The sequence below is a fragment of the Myxocyprinus asiaticus genome, chromosome 23 (assembly GCF_019703515.2).
Source record: "Myxocyprinus asiaticus isolate MX2 ecotype Aquarium Trade chromosome 23, UBuf_Myxa_2, whole genome shotgun sequence".
In the NCBI taxonomy this organism is placed as follows: Eukaryota; Metazoa; Chordata; class Actinopteri; order Cypriniformes; family Catostomidae; genus Myxocyprinus; species Myxocyprinus asiaticus.
Genome location: NC_059366.1, coordinates 41,732,066 through 41,756,466, shown reverse-complemented (window position 1 = coordinate 41,756,466; position 24,401 = coordinate 41,732,066). Strand labels below are relative to the sequence as shown.

Here is a 24,401-nt window from a genome sequence, read left to right as displayed (position 1 = left end):
CATTTTTGTCTCTTCTGTCATCAGGTCCAGCAAAACCATGAACCTCTGCTCCAAATGCTTTGCTGGTAAGTGTGTACTTGGTTTTATGTCTTTGACTGCCTTTAAATCACTTTGGCTCTATAATGCCTACAGTGCTGTGTGTGAACTATGCATGTTCTGTCTCCTTCACACATACAGACATACAGAAGAAACAGCCAGACGAGGACTGCACTCCAGAGCCTGCCCCCAGTTCCAGCAATAGCCAATCAGCAGTCTTCTGTAATGAGACGAGCAGCAGCAGTAGCCAAACACTGTCCTCCAAGTCAGACAGCTGTGAGGAGCCCTCATCAGAAGCCATGCCTCTTCCTGCGCAGGAAGGTGAGAGCAAACAACATCCTGCACTGTCTTTGTTTCATTACAATGATCTTCTGTCTTACCTGTCATAACTGAGATGATATATTGGCTCACATGGCATCTAGTATCTCTGATAGGCGCTAATCATTTTAATACTGCACAGCAGTCAGAAAGAATGATAGACTGCTGAAGAGAGAATATTGCAGATAAAAAATGTCCACATACACAGCTGAAACTGTATATTATTTATTAGCTTTTGGGAACGCGATGAATGTCCTAATCTGATAGCCTGAATATATATGAATCTTTTTCTGTCACAGTTCTTTTAAATCACACTTCTGTTGCTGTTTATGCAGTTGTCAGTTTTCCTATTCAGCCTATGTAAATTAAATCATTTTTAATATTGTTTGGGCCTATGCAGTTCTTGATTATAAGAAAACATTTGAGATTTTTTAAAACTTTTGTACGATGAACATTTTTTGTACTGTTGCTTAATGCAGATTTAAAAAACTAAAAAACAATACAACTGTCTGATCAAAATTTTTTAATATACCTTTTGCAGTGATGTTAACTCTCTTTCCTCTCCCAGAAGTCACCAGTACAGACACAGCTCGCGGCACGCTATCCACTCCGACAAAACGACCCTGTGACTCAGGTACACATCACCACTAGACCTATGATTGTGATCTAACAGCTTTTAATTGTCTAGCACATAACACCTCAGAGGACCTTAGTTGTAAATCTACATCAGTGGTTGAATTTGTTTAGAAAGACTCAACAGCAGCTATTTAAATATTAGTGACCTGTTTAATAATTGAGTCACTTTGTCCCAGAGACACATTTTGAGTTTTATGCACTAAAGTAAAAAGTAAAATATTTAAATGATCAAATCTGCCAATGCTTAACCATATCTTGACAAAGGTTTGGAGTTGAAAGAAAATATCGATTGAAAGCTTAGACTTTCCTTCCTACTATAATGCATAACTCAATATGACTAAATGTACTGTAAATATGTAGATATTGACCAATAATTTTTAACCGATATTTACACTTTTCCACTAAATCTGTAATTGCTTCTTTAATATCAGGTTTACCGATAAAGTTGGACACTATATACTTTTTAAATATAAATTAAGCTAAGTGAGGGACTTTAAACAACTGTATATTGCAACTAAAACAAGTCAAAGTAAGTCTTTGACTATGCACAATATTAAAACAGTTCACCAGAGGTTATTGAAGTGATAAATTATTAAATTGTTAAAAGCAGAAATAAAACAAGGATTAAAAACCAGTTATGCATATCGGTTATTAGACACTTAAACACAAAAATATTCTGTACAGTATTGGTGGTTAGAAACCAATATCGGTTGATCTCTATAATTATGTTTCTGTGTCAAACGTTAACTAAAATGTTGGAGCAGGTCACTTGTTAATAAGATAAGAAATAGTAAAAACAAATGGATTTTTACCTGCAGCCTCATTTTTGAAACACTAACAGATACAATCACATTGTCTTGGCGAACTGTACACTCACAACAAGAATTAATTTTTATTTTATTTTTCCCCTTTTTCTCCCAATTTGGAATGCCCAGTTCACAATTTGCTTTTTTTAAGTCCTCGTGGTCACGTAGTGATTCGAATCCCAGTTGCCTCCGCGTCTGAGACCGTCAACCCACGCATCTTATCACGTGGCTTGTTGAGAGCGTTGCCACGGAGACATAGCATGTGTGGAGGCTTCACGCCATCCACCGCGGCAACTACGCTCAACTCACCACGCGCCCCACCGAGAACGAACCACATTATAATGACCACGAGGAGGTTACCTCATGTGACTCTACCCTCCCTAGAAACCGGGCCAACTTGGCTGCTTAGGAGACCTGGCTGGAGTCACTCAGCACACCCTGGGATTCGAACTAGCAAACTCCAGGGGTGGTAGCCAGCGTATTTTACCACTGAGTTACCCAGGCCTCTTGAGAATGAAATTCTTAAAAAAGAAAAGAAAAGAAGAATTACTTTTATTGAGTAGTGGTCACATTTTGACACATGAGTGACACATAAACGAAAGCTAATCATCCAATTATGGAAGTGTAATGGTCATGTTTAGTAGTAACAAAGTCTACAGCCCTTCAAACTTAAAATCTGTCTTCATGCTGCTCAAGTATTCAAGCTATGAAAGGCCTGAATAACCTTCACACTTCCTGGCAAGCCTTTGTCAAGCAACATTACAAGTTTGTTTTGACAATCTTTCCTTTTCTAGTTTCTTTATTGGATAAATAGAAAACTACCCAACCAAACTGGGGTGCGTTTCCCAAAGCATCGTTAGCCAAATATGGTGGCAAGTTCCACCGTTACCAACATAGTTCAACGATTTGGTGTTTCCCGAAATCGTAGTTCCAACGAACATTAGCAAACAGCATTGCACAGTTGTGTCGTTGGAACTACAGTTCTTTACTTGTGGATAGAAGCATAGTTCCTTGTTAGTTTGCTGTTTGGACATCATTTGACATCACTGAGTTTTCCGTATCTTTCATTCCGTATATATCTTTCATTTTGTCAAGACTACATGCATTTAAGAAAACAACTTATTCCGGGTTTTTGCAGAAAGTGGTCTTCTGAAACATCAAATAAACGGCTGTTAAGAGAAAGTGGTTTATCACACACGGTTTTTGTCAGTGAACACTGCTTTTGTGTGTTTATGTTAACGCAGAAGTAACGTTAATATGTTTTTAAAGAGTGTGCATGTGTGTTTGTGCTCAAGTGCATCAGGGGAACCCCGAAATCACATGTAGAGGGAAACCCATCTATTGCAGCACAATGCATCTGTCGCATTACAAAGTGCATGTCGCTTTTGTGTCTTCAGCAGCTTTCTCACATTAAACGGCTTTCTGGTGTATGTGTAAATGAGCTATTATAATTAAAAATTTGCGGAAGTTATTACTCCATCCCCTAAGTAACGTCATTAGCAAAAACTCAACCAGCGTGTTTCAAACAAAAGATGTGTGACATAGTTACTACGGTTTCAGGAAACAGTTGTGACTAAGCTAGTTAATTTCTACAACGATGATTCGTACTGTGGTGGTTACGCAGTGAGTTACGCCATTGTAAGAGAAACCCCTGTTCAGTGCCATCTAGTGTGTCAGTGTGGTTAATTGGAGTAGTGCAGTCCACACTTACACCAGGTAATGCTGCAGCAATGATGCACTTTGAACTGTTTAAGAGTGTAAAAGTTTGATGTGTTTGTGTTCAGCCTCAGGTTCAGAGAGCGAGTCGTCCCCGGAGAAGCGTGTTCGATTGGGCGAGGCCTCATGTTCTGACGATTCTCCAAGAGTTCCCAAGCAGAAGAACCGTCGGCGGTGCCATCGCTGCCAAACCAAGCTGGAGCTTGTACAACAGGAGCTGGGGTCCTGTCGCTGTGGTCAGTATGACCGTCATCTATCTCTCATACACTGGTTACACTGTTGCATCGGCGTCACTTGGGTGATTCTCACGAAACCTGTCAAGTAAAAAAAGTTCTGGTCATTTAAACCCAAATCAATACAAACAAATATGAAATTATATTTTGCATAAAGAAAATGATGCCTGTATTTACGACCATTAAGTTTAATTTAAAAAAGCATTAATTTAATTAAACTTAAGTAAATTTGACCTCCCAATTCTCATTACCGTAACACATCTGGATGTTTTACTTTTATTATTCCCATTGTTTTCAATTGCTGATTCTCATTGCTGTAACAGTCATTGTTTAGTAAATTTAGAACATTTTGCAGTAAAAAAAAAAAATGCTGTTTTACAATGATTTTTATTAAAATAAAATTTGTGAAATTTAAATGCAGTACCAAGGGAGTACTACTATTATGTATAAATACTTTACAGTTTTAATCAAATAATTTTTTTTTACATTGTGGTAATGAGTATCACGATGTCGATCTTTTTTGCATTGCACTAATGAGAACTGAGGGTAAAATGTGTGTAACTGTCATGACAATAATGTCACAGTGTAAAAAAAATCTTAATGACCTTAAAAATAGGCTTAATTTTCTATTTGCAAAATATTATTTGTTACTTGTTTCTTCTGATTTTGGAGTAAAATGGCACCATGAGAAGAAAAAAACACTTGCTCTTAGTATAGACAGGTTTACATATATAAACCGTTTGCCTACTTTTGTTCATCTCTAGACCCCTATGGAATCTTATGACTTTTTTCACATTTTCTGTGAAGGGAAAATATGCATTATTATGTGGCATGGATTTAAAACATTAAAATGTATTAAACAGAGCTGAGACAAGAACAAAACTTATATTGGTAGCTGATGGCATAATCAAATTAGAGGAAATATTTAATAAATGCTCACTCAAGGGGCAAGAGAAGTGTAGAATTTTGTAAATGATGGGCAATTCTATGGGAATCTCCCGAAATTTCTGGTAAGTTTTGTATGCATAGATTCTGTGTAAGCCTGCTTATCCCTCACCTGTCTGTTTGTAAGTGTGTTGAGTGTGGTGTGTTTTTAATTTCAGCTAGAACTTTTAAATCTGCACAGAACTAAAAGGAGTATTTTTAACCCCCCTCGGCCATTTAAATTTCAGATTCCAACTGTAGGTAATGAAATAAAGTGAGCATTTAAACATAATTGCACAGTTAACATAACTTGTGCCTGCGCCAGCTATTTTGTCTTGTTTTGATAACCTGAAGGTGGTATTGTAAGGCAGCAGTGGCCCTCATCAGTCTGATGGCATTTCCCACAGCTCTGCTAATAAACTTGTGGATCTCACTGTTCCTGTGACAGCTCGCATCTGAATCATAATCCCACTGGGGTCTGTCTGATACAGGACTCCTGCAGTTATTCAGCACTCAAAACTGCACAAATTTATCTTCTGTTCTGCAATCCATCCAACACCCACCCCCAAAAAGACAGGCTTAAGAACATACCAACCAATACTGATATTTTCTTACTAGATTACCATTTATTTCAACAAAATTCTGGGCTTCAACTACACACAGTAACGGTTCTCAGTTTCAGTGAGGGAGTGATCCTGTCTGATTCTGTGTCTGACCTATACAGTCCATGATTCAGGCCTCCTGTGGTTGATTTGGACTGATTCACCAATTGAATCAATTAATTCTTTGAAGGAACCACCCAATTGAGTGATTTGTTCACAAATTGGACAGCACTTTGCACTATGTTTGTGGTTGCAGTAGGTGAAGACACTGACTATTCTGCCCTTCAAAGCCAAAGTGCAGTAACTACACATTTTGTCTAAATTGAGTTGACAAAATTTGCAATCTAGTCTCATAGAATGAACGTTATTATAACTTAATTTTTGCAAACTGACTTTTTCGTGCCAAATTCTACATTTCGCCGCAGTTACCAGGTGAAATGAACACTAGAGGTGCTACAACAACTGTGCATTTATTAATTTTCACACAAAATCACGACTACAACGGCCGATTATGACTTTATAAACGCTTATTTTTTGCGCGATTAGTCACACACTGCTATGTTATGATATGCTATGAAAGTGAAAGGAGAAGAAAGTGTCATAGAAGCGACACAAGATGACGTGGTTGCTTCCGAAAATCTGCTTTTTGTCATTTAGTTTTTAGACACTATCGATTAGGTTTAGGTGTTGGTTAGGGTAAGGATGTCTGTTTTGTTTAACTCTCAGTTGCTTTTAGAAAACAGTTGGTTAGGTTTAGGTTAAAGTTTTAGGTTAAGGAGTTATGTTTTACTTATTAAAACATCCATCTAAAATTTATCTTAAAAACCTTGTCGACATTATTTAACTCGATTTTGGCATCCCTGCTGGACATTTCACTGGGAAACTGCAGCCAAATGTGTAATAAAGTTTCAACCCCTCCTCTCCAAGGGTCTTGTAAATAAACCTGCCTTTAGTGCCTGTGAGTGTAGTCCATCATTAGACCAAGGTGATGCAGGCAGAGATCAGTGAGTTGCATCGCAGTTCAACTGGCAGGTCATTTCGGTGAGGTGAAAGTCCAAGGTTCAGGCAGTGGCATATGAAGTATTGGAGTTGGCATCAGTTCATCCTCTGAAGTCCAGTGTAATAGACTGAAGTGATGTCTGGCTGGCATCGGCTGCAGTTAGTCATCATCACTCACTGAAACGTAGCAGTGGAGTCCGACACCAAGCAGGAACGGAGCTGGATCTGGCTGGCTCTGGTAACCTCGGGATATGAATCCCGAGGTTGAGACAGGGAAACAAATAGAATAATATTAGCGTAGATACCATTCAATTTATTGCAGAGTTATAGATTATGAAAAAATGTTCTGGTTCCAGCAGACCTAACTAAAGCAGCCTAATTGTGAGTTGATGGATAAATTAGGTGTATGCCTGGAGTAGATGAGTCTTTAGTCTAGACTTTAACTGAGTGAGTGTGTCTGCGTCCCGAACAGTGTTAGGGAGACTATTTCATAGTTTAGGAGCCAAATAGGAAAATTATCTACTTCATTTTGTGGATTTTGATATTCTAGGAACATTAACAGGCCAGAATTTTGTGATCATAATGAACGTGATGGAATATAGCATGGTAGAAGGTCACTTAAGTACTGCGGAGCTAGACAATTCAAAGCTTTGTATGTAGTTAACAGAATTTTTAAATTAATACAAAATTTAACAGGTAGCCGGTGTAACAACAATACAATGGGGCTAATATGATCGTATTTCTTGGTTCTAATCAGCACTCTGGCTGCTGCATTTTGAACCAATTGAAGTTTATTTATTGAACTTGCATGACATCCTCCCAGCAATGCATTACAGTAATCTAGTCTTGAGGTCATGAATGCATTAATTAGTTTTTGGCATCAGCAACAGAGAGCATGTGTTGTAACTTAGCAATATTTCTGAGGTGGAAGAATGCTGTTTTACAAACTTTGGAAATTTGATTTTCAAAGGACAGATTGGTATCAAATGTATTACCTAATTACCATAAATCGAGAGTCAAATTATATTTTTGTGGCTTATTTTTAGAGTATTTTTTGTCCAATAATTAGTACCTCTGTTGTCTGAATTGATTATAAGGAAATTTCTGGCCATCCAGTCTTTGATTTCATTGATACACTCTGTTAATTTGGAGATTTGTGAAATTTCTTCAGGTTTCAAAGAAATATAAAGTTGGGTATCGTCGGCATAACAGTGGAAACTTATTCCACGATTCCTGATAATATCTCCCAGGGGAAGCATATATAAGGAGAAAAGCAGAAGCCCTAAAACTGATCCCTGTAGCACTCCATACTTAACTTTTGCTTGATTTGACAATTCCTCGTTTACACAGACAAAGTGGTAGCGGTCTGCTAAATAGGACCACCAAGGAAATCAGAATACGGCTGAGTGATCCATATACTGTAGCATGGGCAAAAGACGACAGAGATTTTTTATTTATATCTGATGGTGTCACATTAAGCATTATTAGTGCAAAAGACTTAAACTTATATCCTGTCCTCTGAAGTAACACCAAAAACTTCACTGTATGTTGTAGCAACACCTCCTCCTCGACCCTTCAGATGAGACTCATGTTTATAACAATAACCTGAGGGAGTAGACTCATTTAAACTAATATATTCATCCGGTTTTAGCCAGGTTTCAGTCAAACAGAGCGTGTCCAAACTATGATCTGTAATAATTTAATTTACAATTAGTGTTATGGTTGAAAGAGATCTAATGTTTAGTAGCCCTACCTTTATATGATGTTTATCTTCATTTTTTTTTTTTTTTTCAAGTTTGACCTTAATCAAGTTTTTTTTTTAAAGATTTTGTGAGGGGTTTGTGTTTGGTAGTTCGAGGAACAGACCACGGTCTCTATGTGATATCTAGGTGATTTATGTGACCTATGTGACATCTCAAGGCAGCTTACAGATGAATGGTTAAGCCATTGTGTCTGCTTCCTGACCTGGGCCCCAGTTAGTCAAATACTATCACTATTAAAAGTGGTTTCACATATAGTACATTTTAAGTGAACGAAACCCAGTTCAGTTAAAGTGAACCAGAAAGGGAAGCAGCCGCAAATGACCTCATAGCTTTTGGTGTTCACAATGTAAGTGTACTTAAAAGAGGACCCAGTTTCTTTTTTGGTCCTCTTCACATTAATGTTGTCTCAGATCCCTTGTTGTTCACACAACAGCTCCTTAAGAACTCAGACACCATTGCAGCTAGGGCTGTCACAATTATGAAATTTGGCTGACAATAATTTTTCATAAATAATTGCATAATTTATTATTATAATAAGCAATTGTCATACAAATTGTCATACTTCTTAATGTGTACGTATGCTTATTACAGATAGGCCTACACCTTAAGTAGTAATTTATTGATATTTACTTGAAATCATATAATAAAATGGGGCTATATGATTACTTTTAAGGCTTTAAAAAATATAGATTTGTTTCATTAAAAATGATTGCACAGGGATAGAATTACATATAAAGTAATATTTTATATGTTATATAATTTATGAAACTCAGAGAACACCACCGATTATATTGCATTATGTAATGTATACTGTCCTAAATTTTTCACTCTCTCATGTTATGTTAAGGCTCTCCAATAAAACCTACAAGCCCTTATTTTGCATGAAGGAAAACATTTGAAATTCTATGTGCATTTGAAAATATGTTTCTTTATCATCTCGAGAGTAATGGAGCACGCGTCTCCTCCTGCGTGTCATTTACATTGTGTGTATGAGCCAAGAACATTTTCCATTGCACAAATAAAATTAAAGTTAAACTATAAAAATCCTCGCTTGTATTTTCGTGGGAGTTTGGTGAGAACCTCCGTAGACGGTACGCCCATCAGAGCACTTCAAAGCGGTTCATCTTAACGCGCTGCTCTGCTCTGCTCTGAATGCGGCCGGTCCGTTCATTTTAGGTGCTCAAATAATACAATAAGAACAGAATATGAGACACAAAAACACGTCATTGTAATCATGGTATATCTATATTCGCTTAAAATTCCCATATGTGGACAGTAAATTGTGACTGGAATATGATGTAATGCAGCTATGTATGGCAAGCCATGAGGTACTTATGTCATAAAATGCAAAGCGGACTGGTACCTCTTCGATCTCACATTGCACAAATCAATCGAATCACAGGTGGTCTGAGTGCGGTTCTCTTTTGGGTCCTTTTAGGGGGTCTTTCACCCCTTGGGTTGTTCAGATATACACGTTATACTGCTCTGAGAGCACTTGGAGTGCTCAAATGAACTAGGTGTGAAAACGCCCTAAGACTATGAACCAAATTACTAGAGAGGAGAGTGGTGATGACCACTAATGAGAACTGTTACTGTGGGATGTACGTAAGGCTTGTGAGACTTCAATCGGGCAGTACATTTACTTATTGGTTGTTCTGATGACAATGTGTAGTTAAAGATACACTTGAGTTTTGCTGTAATCAGTGGATTTTAATAAGAGAATAAATGACAAACAACAACATTTCTAAATAAATGTTCTTCAAAGTTACTAAACAAACCATTAAGAAACTGTTAAGGAATCAGAATCATTCTGAAAAATCTAAATCTAAACCTGAATCGTTAAATTCCTTACGATTCCCATCATGTCTGCAAAATGCATACAGTGTTGCAAGGATGCAAAGTACTCCCCTTTTGGCTAAAGTCATTTTGTTTAAGCAAATTTGCCCAAATTGTTTGATAAACTTTTCTACATTTTACTTATTAAAATCACTTAAGGTGTACTTTAAGCTTAAACATTTAAAGCTTTAAATACAACAAGCAGTTCAACTGAAAATATACCCCTGGAACACCTTTTTTGACCACCTCTCTTGAGTTTGAATCCCTGACACATTTAAATGTAGAATCTCAGGGGTGGATTCTTTTAAAAAGGACAGGATCACTCAAATTTTATTCAGAAATGTAAAAAATAAGTTTTCATTTACTTGCTTACAATGTCTCTTCCCGCTTCAGCATTTTAAAGTCGACGTCTCACCAGGGTTAACTGCAATGTGATTGCTGACTTTTTGTGCTATTTGTGGTATCTTAAAGTGGCATTGTGTGGGGAAGATGAAGTGCTCTCAATCTCATCCATGCTGTTAAAATTTGGTAAATCGAGTGTTACACGCTGTGCTATTAGAACGCTTTTTAAAATCAACCTTGAGCAGATTATACAACATTTTGCATTTCATTGTGATAACTCTCTCTCTCTCGTTCTCAGGTTATGTGTTCTGCATGTTGCACCGGTTGCCGGAGCAACACAACTGTATGTTTGACCATCTGGGCCGCGGCCGAGAGGAAGCTGTTCTGAAGATGGTTAAACTGGACCGCAAGGTGGGCCGAACCTGCCAGCGCATCGGCGAAGAGTGCTCTTGAATGCCCCCAGCCCCTCCACACACACTGCAGTCCCCTTATCCACCGATCTGTGGTGCATTCATACACACACGCACACACATACACCTAAATCACTCATTAGTGACATCTTTCTTCCTCCATTACATCTCAGAGGACTCTACACCCCTGCTTGACCTCTGACCTGTGACCCCTTACGTAGCCTCAGGCTCATCACACACACAGGCACCTGCACAGCCTTAACTTTCTGTTGTCTGCCCATTCCTCACACACAACCCCTCACACAGTACAAATACAGATCATTAGGTCAGATAAACGTCCCTCAAGATTACACTCCCGAACTTTCTGTACTTTGGAGAACTGTTCTTTCTCATTGGCTGCGATTGACTCCAGGGGAACACATCGCTCGATCGAGTCCTCTGGGAATTTATGTTCAACATCCAGAAGTCTCCTCCATCACACAGACATTCACATGACAGAGACTGACTGAGGGAACAGGGGGTGACCTGGATCACACTGTCCCATAAAAACCTTGGGAAAAGCCCGACTTTGCTTTTTCTGCACTCAGTGGCTCTGTCGCGGCTCTTTGAGTAATTTCCTCTGTCGAGCTGTGACAGAGCTGTGCCTGTTTTACTCTCATATACTCGCACTCACATATGCACTTACAGCCATGTTGTCATACAATGCTTGGTCCAGCACAAGGGCCGAGGCAAATCAAAACGGTACCCTTTGTATTGGGTGCAGTTGGGAAAGGGCCCACAGCTCGTCTGGGAACTGTAGTTCGTTCAGGTTTGATTAAACACTCTGTAACCTCGTAAAACTCCCATCAGACCCTGCAAAATATGCTCTGCCTCTTTTTAAAACAGCTGAAAATCTGCCCTTTTTTGTCTTTCTTCACCTTTTTCTCACTAGTTTCTACACTGTCTATTGCCTGCTCATGCTACTCTTTTCTTGCTAAGCTGTCTTTCTTTCTGTATTATCTATATTATTCTCTCTCTTTTTTTTATCTCTCTCCTTCCCTTCTGTGGCATTATTGAGGAATGTGTACACCACTGGTGGGAACGAGGAAGGCAGAGTCACCATTTACCGGCGCTTTTATTTTTATTTTTTACTTTCAACTGGTATTCTGATGAGATGTTGACAGGGATAGAACTGAAGTAAAGAAATGAATATTGTGTATCTTAAGAAAAATTCTTATTTAACCTCCTTTGTGTTTCTGGTTGACTCTCACACTAGCATAGAGCTGCATTACTTTGCCCTTTTTAGGTTAAAAAAAAAAAAGAAAAAAAAAAAGACAAAGATATGGATAAGATAAAGAATCTGTAGCCTTTCTTTTTTTCCTTCTTGTTTTCCTTTTATTTCCTTTTTTGCTGAAAAAGAATAAACTGGATTAGAGGATTAGATGTGTGGTATGATTTTTTTTTTTTTTTTTTAATGTATGAATTAAGAGTAATTATATTCATATTCATGCATATGAAGCGTGGGCAAAATTAAAATAATAACTTCAATGGCTACACAAAAAATTTGAACAACGCTCAATATGGCGGCTTTTCGAAAGGAATCTCCCATCGTTCTGTTAAGAGCCAATCTGCTTATTGGCAAAGTTATTGCTTGGTATTTTTTCCTGGACTTGCCTTAAAAGTACAGCTTTTTTAGCATGATTAAATAAGCTAAATGTATGGTACCATAATTGTTGTCAGATTTGATTGCCGAGTTGATAGATATGAAAGAAATGTTAAAATCTGACAAAAAATGCCATGTGCATGACAAAGAAATCATTGATTCAGAGTTTTAAATCAGTTCACTTAAACTGTAACAGCCCTAGGCTCGGTAAACAGCAGCAGAAAAGATGTCTGTGGGTCACAGTCAGATCATCTGTCAATCATTGTGGCCGTTCAGGGCAGCCCATATATGCTCGTATAAGTGCCGATATGGAGTTCTGCTCCCACGAAACATGCATGGATGGACAGTGAAGCCATCAGAAAGTATAAAAATAAAAATCAAAAATAATAAAATAAAAACAGTAAACTGTGCTTGAAATTGGAGCATTGGTGACAATAATTGGGGGAGAAGTGTATGTCAAACGTTAATTATTTTGACAGATAGGTTAGTCATAAAAGCTTGAAGCACAACCACAGGACGGAAATGAGCAGGCTAGAGTTCTGGCTTCATAAATTCCACTGAATGGAATCAACACCTGTGACCCAGTTTCAACAGAATCTGCATCATGAGCCCCGCAAATTTGTGTCTGATGGCAGCCATTCATAACCACTTGTGTTTCAGGTCATGGATGTGTAACCTGGATCATACAGGCACAACAGAGAGGATGGTGGTCCGGAGTATAAGTCAAGCTATTAACAGATACATCTGTGTCTGAAACCCAAGGGGCCTTCAGACCGAACACGTTCTTGTTCTAATAAAGGAAGACGCATCGCATCAAGTGACACATAACCCATGTCTCTCGAGACACGTTTTTTAACAGTTGAAGTTCTTTCTACCTTGACGCTTGTGAGTGAGACATGGCCAGGGCCATTTCTGACCATTTTGTCAGTCCAAGGCGAGATCGAATGCAAGTGTCTAGAGACACATTTTTAAAAGTTGAAAAAGGCGGCGGTCTGGCGCATGTTTCCTGATGCAAAACAGATTTGTTTGGAGTGAAAGGCCCCTAAAAGTCAGCATCTAATAATCTAAGCCGGTGATCTTTATGGATCAGCAAGTAGTAAATACTTAATGACTAGTGCTTATTTCTGAAGAAGTTAATTTGCAAGTTGGGAAATAAGGAAAAATTGACATTTATTATTTAATTTAGACCTACTTCTTTTAACCACCTCAAATGCCATTTTCATTGTCAACCAACATGAAATAGAGCTTAAGTAGCTGGAAGTGTTTTGCATTCACATTTGTGGAGAATGTTCTTAGTCTAAAAGGGTAAGACATTTCAAAGCAGTCCCGAGGTCTAGATCATTATCTGCATGGTCATATAACAACACTATCATTTTAATAATCAGTAACTGTGTGTGTTTATGATGTAGATGTTATGTGTAAGGTAAGTGGATGATGAGTGCTCTTATTGAGACCAGTCTCATCTCTCTGTCATTAGAGAGAAAAATCTCTAATCAAACAGCAAAAGATGCATACAGTGCATCTCAAGGCAAATGAGCTGATCAATCAAAGAAATGGAGACAAAATATTCCTCATAAACATTATTATTATTATTATTATTATTTATACATTTGTAAACTTATAGTGCTGAAACATTCAAATGAAGGTATTATATTCAGTGCAGACTACTGAACAAAAGAAAATGCCACTAAAGGGATAGTTTACCCAAAAATGAAAACTCTCATCCCAGATGTGTGTGACTTTCTTTCTTCAGCAAAACACAAAGATTTTTAGAAGAATATCTAAGCTCTGTAGGTCCATACAATGCAAGTGAATGGTGATCAGACCTTTGTAACCCCAAAAATCACATAAAGGAAATGTAAAATTAAACAAAAAAGTGTGAAAGAAAAGTGTGTTTTAATGGTTTTCAATTTTGTTAAAGTGCCCATAGTTGAAGAAACACCCATATATGGCACCTCTGTTGCTCCACAGTCCCTGTCTTTATTTTAATAGGATATTATATTGCTGTCCATAAACCGGGATTCAGGGCATTTGTGTCCAGCTGTAATCCATTCAAACCCTGAGGATTCTCTCGGGCAGCATTTGGTCAGCCATGTGAGTGTAAATCCACAAAGATTTCTCTCGAGTGTCCGGTAACAGTCTTTCTGTTGCCTCCTAATGTGGTTCTCCCCCAATTAGCCTCATGTTTCCTCGAACACGTCTTGCAAATGCTTTCCTGAGACAGAGCGATTTGTTCTGGGTGATAGCATGTGAAAGCAAATTACCACTGGATTAATGGAGTGTGTGTGCGTGCATCTTGCTCGAATTGGCTTTTGTGTGTATAAGGATGTCTTTCTTAATCAAATAAAGATGTAGCAGTAGACATTCTTATTTGCGGTCATATATAGTCAGATATCTGGAGGGAGGATGAGAGGACTACAGGGTGTCTGATGTAATTTGCGTTAATTATATTTTGAGAGTCGAGCTGAAATTACATCTTTTGTTAATTCGCACTTTGTCCGCTCAGAGTCTTAAATTGAACATTCAGTCATGGGCATTTAGTGTCACACTGATCTCACAGTGAAATAAGAGACAGTAGGTTGAATTTTCTTTGGCTAAAATCGGTCTGTGCTCACCGAATTAAGAAACACTGCCCACAGTGGCCAACGCAGTTTTGCTGGGCATATGGGCGCGTGAGCTCCATTTTCCAGGTTATATATCCATGCAGGGGTGCCATAAGGAGTTGTTTTAAACTGTACATACAGTGAGGAATGCTTATTTTATAAATTGAACCACCCAACTCAAACCCCACCCTAATCCTAACCATCAGTGGTGTGAAAAATGCAACCTCCGAATCTCACTTGTCATGAATATGCAAATGATATTCTTGGTTTCATCAAGGTATCTGAACCCGAGTTTCCCATGCTGCTGATGCTACACACTTCCATCATGCCACAGAGAAAGGTAAATGCACTGGAGTGATGCAAAAATGTCAGATAAGAGATGGTGCTTGTCAGAGAGTCTGCATAATGAGGCTAATCCTAGGGTACCGGAACTCTCGGAAACAACATGCCGACTTTCCATGCGACCACGTTGTTAGTGTTGACAGTGACCTTTCTGATCTTCTTTCTTCCTCTTCATGTTTACTCCCATTTAATTTGTCTTATTTTTGTTGTTTTATGGAAAAGAGCTGCGTAATTTCTCTTTTTGTGCTCCTTAGAAAAACATACATTCCTTAAAATACAGCTTTCTAACGTCAGGGTAAGGGTGAGTAAATAAGTAAGGGATAATGTACAGTCATCCTGTTGTTATCACACAATAAACCCCGACAGAGTGATCAGGACATCGTATCACCCTGAAGGGGTTTATTTTGCGATAACCGTCTGACTGGACATTATCCCGCTTATTACATGGCTACTAACCAAATAAATAAAAACATGGACATAAAATTTGTGCTGATATTGTGTAATTATGTGAGAAGAAATAAATTGCTGAACAGATGAAATCCACCTCTGGTTTGCAAATAAATAAATAAATGCACATGAAACATTGATTTGAGTTGAAATTGTATTAGCTAACTTGTAGTGATCGCACAGTGATCCGAGAAGCAGGAGAGACGGCTCGCAGAACCTGGATGAGCGGTCTGATACATCTTAATCCTCGGATGTGTGGTTGTTACAGAGCAATATCTGACTGCTGGATGGCGCCATTGACCAATCAAAATAGAGTATTCCAGAAAGCCATGTAATAATTACATTTATTTATCACTTTTAGTTATATTATTACTGTACCTAACCAGCATTTTCCCACTTTGTCCTCATTGTTGGTGGGAGCAGACTGAGCAGGAGGTGAAGGGGGACTATAAAGAGTCTCACAGTCGGTGTGTTATCAAAAGATCAAAAACAGCCGCTTTACAGAGGGTGTGAAGAGTCGAGCAGCCTTTTTTGAACACAGAGTTAGTCTGTTCCTCTACCTAATATCACCTCAGCTCTCTCTTTCTCTCTCTGTCTGTCTTTTTCTTGTTTCTCTCTTGACCTTTCCGCAATCTGCTGACAGCAGAGTTGGATTGTACGTGGACAGCTCAGTGATAAACCAATAAAATGGATAAATATTTAATAGTGCTGCACATCAGTGTTCGAAGGGAGTACTTGGTGAACCAGTAAGATAAGTGAGGAAATCACTCTCAGAAGAACAGTTGTAGTAGAGCGATGTTGAACTGGATAAGGGAGACTTACAAATACAATTCTAAGGTGTGGTGGCCAGACTGCTGATGTCTGTAGTTCTGATCCAGAGACAGTGCTGGATTACATATGAGACATTCATTTTAACAACGTCTTGAACGTTTTTGTTTAGTCATTTTATCATTCTAGCATCCCTGAACTTCTGGGATCAGGGATGATCCCCCCCCACCCACCCAATAGAATATGAGGTGTGAAACCTTAGCATTCTGGGCATTACAAAAATATTATTTGTTTTTCTTAATATATAAATATTTTTTAGTGATGGCATACAAACCTTTAATGACTAACTACTGTAACATGAGCCTTGTTGTCCAAAGTAATTATATATATATATAAGTTTATAGCTTCTGTAATTTTTTTTTACAGAATTACCAGTCAAGAACGAGACTATCCATAGATATACGAAAGACCCACCAACTAATTATATACTGTATGTAAACTCAGCAAAAAAAGAAATGTCCCTTTTCAGGACACTGTATTTTAAAGATAATTTTGTAAAAATTCAAATATCTTTACAGATCTTTATTGTAAAGGGTTTAAACAATGTTTTCCATGCCTGTTCAATGAACCATAAACAATTAATGAACATGCACCTGTGGAACGGTCGTTAAGACACTAACAGCTTACAGACAGTAGGCAATTAAGGTCACAGTTATAAACACTTAGGACACTAAAGAGAGCTTTCTACTGACTCTGAAAAACACCAAAAGTAAGATGCCCAGGGTCCCTGCTCATCCGCATGAACGTGCCTTAGACATGCTGCATGGAGGCATGAGGACTGCAGATGTTGCCAGGGCAATAAATTGCAATGCCCGTACTGTGAGACGCCTAAGACAGCACTACAGGGAGACAGGAAGGACAGCTGATCATCCTGGCAGTGGCAGACCACGTGTAACAACACCTGCACAATATCACACCTGCGGGACATGTACAGGATGGCAACAACAACTGCCCGAGTTACACCAAGAACACACAATCCCTCCATCAGTGCTCAGACTGTCCGCAATAGGCTGAGAGATGCTGGACTGAGGGCTTGTAGGCTTGTTGTAAGGCAGGTCCTTACCAGACATCACCGGCAACAACGTCGCCTATGGGCACAAACCCACCCTTGCTGGACCAGTCAAGACTGGCAAAAAGTGCTCTTCACTGACAAGTCGCAGTTTTGTCTCACCAGGGGTGATGGTTGGACTAGCGTTTATCGTTGAAAGAATGAGCGTTACACCGAGGCCTGTACTGCGGGATCGATTTGGAGGTGGAAGGTCCGTCATGGTCTGGTGCGGTGTGTCACAGCATCATCGAACTGAGCTTGTTGTCATTGCAGGCAATCTCAACGCTGTGCGTTACAGGGAAGACATCCTCCTCCCTCATGTGGTACCCTTCCTGCAGGCCCATCCTGACATGACCCTCCAGCATGACAATGCCACCAGCCATTCTGCTCGTTCTGTGTTTGATTTCCTGCAAGACAGGAATGTCAGTGTTCTGCCATGGCCAGCGAAGAGCCCGGATCTCAATCCCATTGAGCACATCTGGGACCTGTTGGATCAGAGGGTGAGGGCTAGGGCCGTTCCCCCCAGAAATGTCCGGGAACTTGCAAGTGCCTTGGTGGAAGAGTGGGGTAACATCTCACAGCAAGAACTGGCAAATCTGGTGCAGTCCATGAGGAGGAGATGCTCTGCAGTACTTAATGCAGCTGGTGGCCACACAAGATACTGACTGTTATTTTGACCCCCCGTTTGTTCAGGGACACATTATTCCATTTCTGTTAGTCACATGTCTGTGAAACTTGTTCAGTTTATGTCTTAGTTGTTTAATCTTTTTATGTTCATACAAATATTTACACATGTTAAATTTACTGAAAATAAAAGTTGAAATTGAGAGGACGTTTCATTTTTGCTGAGTTTATATAGACATATACGTATAAGTTCCTGTTGTCTTCATCTTCCTCTCTTCCATTGGATGATAATATGCATACACTACCGGTCAAAAGTTTTGAAACACTTACTACTCTTTATAATAATTTTTTTTTCTTCACATTTTAGAATAATAGTAAAGTCATCAAAACTATGGAAAAATAAATAAATGGAACTATGGGAATTATGTTGTGACTAAACAAAATCCAAAATAAATCAAAATGGTGTTATATTTTAGCATCTTCAAAGTAGTCACCCTTTGCCACGCATCTTATCACATGGCTTACTGAGTGGTGTGGTGGCCACATGGCACCGCGGAGACTCACAGCATGTGGAGGCTCATGCTACTCTCCGCGATCCACGCACAACTTACCACGCGCCCCATTCAGAGCTGGAACCACTAATCGTGACCATGAGGAGGTTACCCCATGTGACTCTACCCTCTCTAGCAACCGGGCCAATTTGGTTGCTTAGGAGACCTGGCTGGAGTCACTCAGCACACCCTGGATTGGAACTCACGACTCCAGGGATGGTAGTCAGCGTCTTTACTCGCTGAGATACCCAGGCCGACATATGATCCTTTTAATAAACCATGCATTGCCATTGTGAAAGCAGATGGTGGGAAACATTATGCTGAGACATGTGCCAAGCATTTTAACAATGTAGCAAAGCAGGGGAACACTTAGAATGAAGCAAGCACACAAAAAACACAGATAGTGCTCGCAACATGATTGCAGTGGCCATTTGAACACCTGCCTTGCACTATGCACCAGAGTTTTAGTGCTGGCCAACGTGTCCAGGATTCAGGAGTGATAAAGTTTGCCGGATAAATTGGAAAAGGTCCGCTCATCTCATCTCTATGCACGCACATTTGAAGCTTTGTTAATTCAGGTATTACACTAAATCACTTCGAATTCTGCTCGTAATATCATGTTTGTGCTTAGATTAAATGCAAGTATAATTAAGAGAAATGGTGCGTGTTTTAAGCACTTTTTCTTCTTTTACTTTTTGCGCTATATCATGCAATAATACACTGACATAGGCCTAATGATTAATGTGTCATTATACCAGAGTCTCTCCCGTGAATTCCAAACACAAGTGATCAAAAAAAGAAGCATAATAAGACAAGTAATAGGTGATGTGTCTCGCTTGTCAATTTCTGATTTAATCACCCCAAACAGGTGCGAGCCGTTCTTTTATGTTGTTTGTTTACATGTTATCATGAATTAACTCTCAAATTAACTCTCAAAAAAAAGAGTTTGTGCATGAATTTCGGGATCAACTCACCTGTTAATCAACCAATGCGCTAACGGAAGATTTTTAAATTGGCACGTGAGACGGGAATAACGCAGGCTGCTTCTGCTGCGCAGAGTTTTCAAGGTTCTGTCACAGTGTCTCTGCATAATAGTGCGTTTGATAGTGCACAAGCCACTGTAGAACGGCAGAAGATGCTGGCACCCTGCAGGTAATCTACACTGTCATTAGTCCATTTAATCCCACCGCACGGGGTGAAAGGCGTCTAAAAGGAGTTATTGATGTATTTTACACAAAGATGTCAATTGTAAATGACAGTGCAGACTTTTTTTCGAAAGAGTGGTGCAAATAGTCACATGACCAGAGCTATTTAATTCCACTGTGGTCCTCTAAACATTGTCTGTTAAAACACCATAAAAGGAAGCAAATATGTCCTGTCATAATACACATACAACTATACAGTATATATATATATATATATACTGTATATTTACATATTTTTAATTGTGCTGTGCCCATTTTCTGTTGTACCAACTTTACACACAGGTTGTGTGTAAATGACTGAAAAACAATAAATATATCTGAATGAAGCATATTTTGTCCACTCATGAGATGTTGAGATTAATCGTGATTAACTACAAGAACACATGCGATTAATCGCGATAAAAAATGTAACATCTTAAATTGTCCTGTCTTTCCCTCTCTCTCTGTCTCTTCCTCCTCTTCCTCTTTTCCTCCCTCTCTTCCTCTTTTCCTCCACCTCTTCCTTTTCCCTCTCTTCGATTTCCTTCCTTTTCCCTCCCTCTCTTCTTCTTTCTCTGCTTCCTCTTTTCCTTCTCTCTTCCTCTTCCCATTCCTCTTTTCATTCCTCTCTTCCTATTTCCTTCACTCTCTTCCTCTTTTTCTCCTCTCCTGTTTCCCTTCTTCCTCTTTCATCTCTTCCTTTTTCTATCTTCCTCTTCCCCCCTCCTCTTCCTATTTCCCTCATTCTCTTCCTCTTTTTCTCTCCTGTTTCCCTTCTTCCTCTTTCATCTTTTCTTCCTTTTTCCATCTTCCTCTTTCCCTCCTCCTCTTACTGTTTCCCCTTCCTCCATCTCCTTCTATTTTCCATCCCCTCTTCTTCTATCCCTCCTCCTTATCCTCTTTCTTCCCTCTCTTCATCTTTTCTTTCCTCTCTCCCTCTTTCCCATCTCTCTTTCTCTATTTCTCACTCTTTTCCTGTTTCCTTTACTTCCTCTTCCTCCTCTTTCTCTTTCCCTCCCTCTTTTCCTCCACCTCTTCCCATTTCTATCCTCCTTTTTTCCCACCCACTCTGCCTCTTGTCCTACTGTCTTCCTCTTTCCCTCCCTCTCTTCCTCCCCTTTCCTCTCTTTTCCTTTCCCTCCCTCTCTTCCTCTTGTTCTCTCTTCCTCATTCCTCTTCTCTCCCTCCCCCTTTTCCTTTTCCCCTTCTTCCCTCTCCTTCTTTCCCCTCTTCTTCTTTCCCTCTCGTCTTTCCCCCTCTTCCTTTTTTCTCTTACCTCTTTCTGTGTCTTCCTTTCCTCCCTCCTTACATCTTTTCTTCCCTCTCTTCCTCTTTCTTCATCCTCTTCCTCTTGTCCTCCCTCCCTTTCTTCCTCTTTTCTGCCCTCTCTTCCTCTCTTTTACTTTCTTCCACTTTCCCTCCCTCTCTTCCTCCTTTTCTCATTCTTTTCCTCTTTTTCTCCATCACTTCACTGCTTCTCTTCCTTTTCCCTCTCTCTTTTCATCCCGCTTTTCTTTTTACACTCCCTCTCTTTCCCTTTTCCTCCTTTTTTCCTCCCTCTCCTCCTCTTCCCCTCCCTCTCTTCCCCTACATCTTGCTTTCTTCCTCTTTTTCTCTCCTCTCCTTATCTTCCCTCTCTCTCTTCCTCATTCCCTCTCTTTTTTGTTCCTCCCTCTCTTCATCTACTTATCTCTTCCTCTTTTTCTCTCTCTTTTACTCCCCTCTTCCTGTTTACTTTCTCTTTTCCTCCATCTCCTCATCTTTCCCTCCCTCTCCTCCTTGTTTTCTTCCCTCTTCCTCTCTCTCTTTATTTCTGGGTGGCTTCTGTTATTGATTTTTCTGTCCCCTGCAATCTTAAAACAAACCAAAGTGGAGGAGATTGTTTTCTGTGGAAGGGTCCTCTCTCTCTCTCTCTCTCTCTCTCTCTCTCTCTCTCTCTCTCTCTCTCTCTCTCTGACGGGGTTTTTTCCGGTGTCTATCTGCTTTCTGTTGTCCGAGCTGAGAGGGCAGTGGTGTCATGGAAAGCTTTAGTGTTTTGTGCGATCAGAGTGAACGACTTCGGAATATCAATCAGTTGCTTCGAGTGAACCAGCAGGAAACTCACAGACTCTCAACTGATGCTGGACTGATGTCAAGACTGGGAGCCCTCAACACAGAGGGACAACAACTCTGCCTCCACAAGCACATATCTGATTGGTGGAGAGTTAAATGTGCTCTTCTGTCTACCTACAACCATATAGCTATGCTTGAAAATACACGAACACTCTAAAATGTTTTCTCTTGAATCTCTCTCTCACTCTCAGTTCAATTTCAATTGTCAGTTTAGGGTGTTTTATTGGCATGACAACTATTCCTCTTTTCATTCATATTTGTTTGCAGCTTAATTGCTTACAGTTAAAATATTAGTACAAATAAGATATGATGATTATACTTATATTTTATTCTTTAACATTAGTTAACTGCAGTAGTTAAAGCTGAAGTGTGTATTGTCTGTGCAACCAAATGGAATTGCAAAAAACATTGTTTTCAAACACTCCCCCTGTCTGCCATTGATCAAATAAACTAATAGTCCCGCCCCAAATTATCGAGGAAATCAACCTATGAATGGCTTACTTATAGCTGTCTCTGCATAATAAGCTGGGATAGGGGAAAGTATTTTAACACTGAAAAAGTTGCACACTTCAGCTTTAACAAGAACAGCACTTATTAATCATGGTTAATGTTCATTTCATCATACTAGTACATTTTTTAACCTTAAAGTCATATAGTAACATTATTAAATGCATTATGAAATAACATTAACACACAATGTATAAATTAGCATTAACAAAGATTGCAATTCTCTAAAAATATTGATCCTTGTTAGTTCATGATAGATTGAGCATTTGAAATGTTAATGAATTGAACTTGTGAAGTGTTGCCAACAGAAGAAACACTTTTTAGACTTTCTGAAGAAAATCTGAGTGGTGCTTGTCTATGCAAAATTTGCTGGCACAATGGTACGGTGCAGTGGCTAGGTGCCAGGGCATTGCTATGTGGTTGCTATGGTGTTCTGCTTCTTGATATTCATGTCGCTAGGTATGGCTTGGGTCCCTCCTTCAATGCAAATCAATGGAATTTCTCGCCTATTTCACTGTCTGCCAAGCAAAAACGTTTAACTTTGAAAAGTAGTAGCAGCACACCTCTCCTCAATAAACCACAAGATTTGAGATATCATTCATGTCCATAGAACAAACATATTAAATGTGCCGAATTAAATACATAGGGTTAGTTATTTACTAAAATATGTTATGCTATGTTGCAAATGTCTGCAAAAAGGAGGCCTGTAAATAGATTTATGCATATGTGTCTCATCCATTCAGTGGCGTATTCAAGGGTGGGCTGGGATGGGCCTGGGTCCACCCACATTAGACTCAGGCCCACCCAGAATATTATAGCTTATTCTTTGACTTCAAATATATATTTATAAAACAGTTTTAAAAAAATGTGTAGATTCTGATGTTGGAAAGTGTGAAAGAACTGTCTGAATGCACGCCTCTCTAAGATTATGGAAAATTTGGTTAAAAAATAAAAATTTGGGCAAAACGTGGCCCATCCATTTTTAATGAGGCCCACCCAAAAGTAATTTCCATTAATTTTCCAGCATCCATTGCACTTCTCTTCGATGTTTATTGTCCCATCTTTGTGAAAATGTGTTTGTATCTCTGCGCATTTACTTATACCTCTACTCTCAGTTTGTCGCTGATGTTTTGCAAATGGGTAGCTATCTGCTGGAAATATCCCAACAAAACCCCTAAAACTTCCCATCCCATCTGCCATTGCTCCATTACCAGTCGCCTCATCCCACTGCGTATATGTACCTGCCTGTGTGTGTGTGTCAGAGTAGGGTGACAGCACAATCTCTCTGCCTGGATTCCATTACCAGCAAACAGATAAAATTTCCTAATGACATACAGTTGCATCACATCCCATCACAGACACATACATAAAGCCCCCCCCCCCCCCTTCACTCACACAGAATGTCTAATTGCGAATCGCTGAAATATTGCATTACAACGAGGGGTGTAAGGGCTATATTTGTGATAATTTTGCTGGCTTGTATAAAAGGAATGATTTAATTAATATTGCGATGATTTGAATGTGCTTTTTATTTGGCTATTATGTACCCTAAAGACTGTGTCACTTGTCTTATAGACTAGTTTTGCCTTTTATTCTTGTGTTTAATTTAAATCCAGATTACTTTAAAGGGGTGATGACATGCCTTTTTTTATAAATTATTTTAAAGGGATAGTTCACCCCAAAATGAAACTTCTCTCATCATTTACTTACCCTCATGCCATCCCAGATGTGTATGACTTTCTCTCTTCAGCAGAACACAAATGAAGATTTTTTAGAAGAATATCTCAGCTCTGTTGGTCCATCCAATGCAAGTGAATGGTGATCAGACCTTTGTAGCTTGAAAAATCACAACGGAAACAGAGAATTTATCCATAAGACTCCAGAGGTTAAAT

At 39.2% G+C, this 24,401-nt stretch overlaps 1 protein-coding gene across 1 annotated transcript in view; it reads left to right on the top strand.

The window, feature by feature from the left end:
* LOC127413557 (AN1-type zinc finger protein 3-like) overlaps positions 1-12,041 on the top strand; it is a 28,538-nt gene extending 16,497 nt beyond the window's left edge. Inside the window, exons 2-6 of the mRNA XM_051650801.1 lie at positions 25-65; positions 178-357; positions 923-988; positions 3,581-3,748; positions 10,510-12,041. Of these exons, the coding sequence (XP_051506761.1) occupies positions 25-65; positions 178-357; positions 923-988; positions 3,581-3,748; positions 10,510-10,664 (610 nt within the window). The 3' untranslated portion in view covers positions 10,665-12,041. The remainder of the gene's footprint in view (positions 1-24; positions 66-177; positions 358-922; positions 989-3,580; positions 3,749-10,509) is intronic.
* Positions 12,042-24,401: the final 12,360 nt, after the last annotated feature.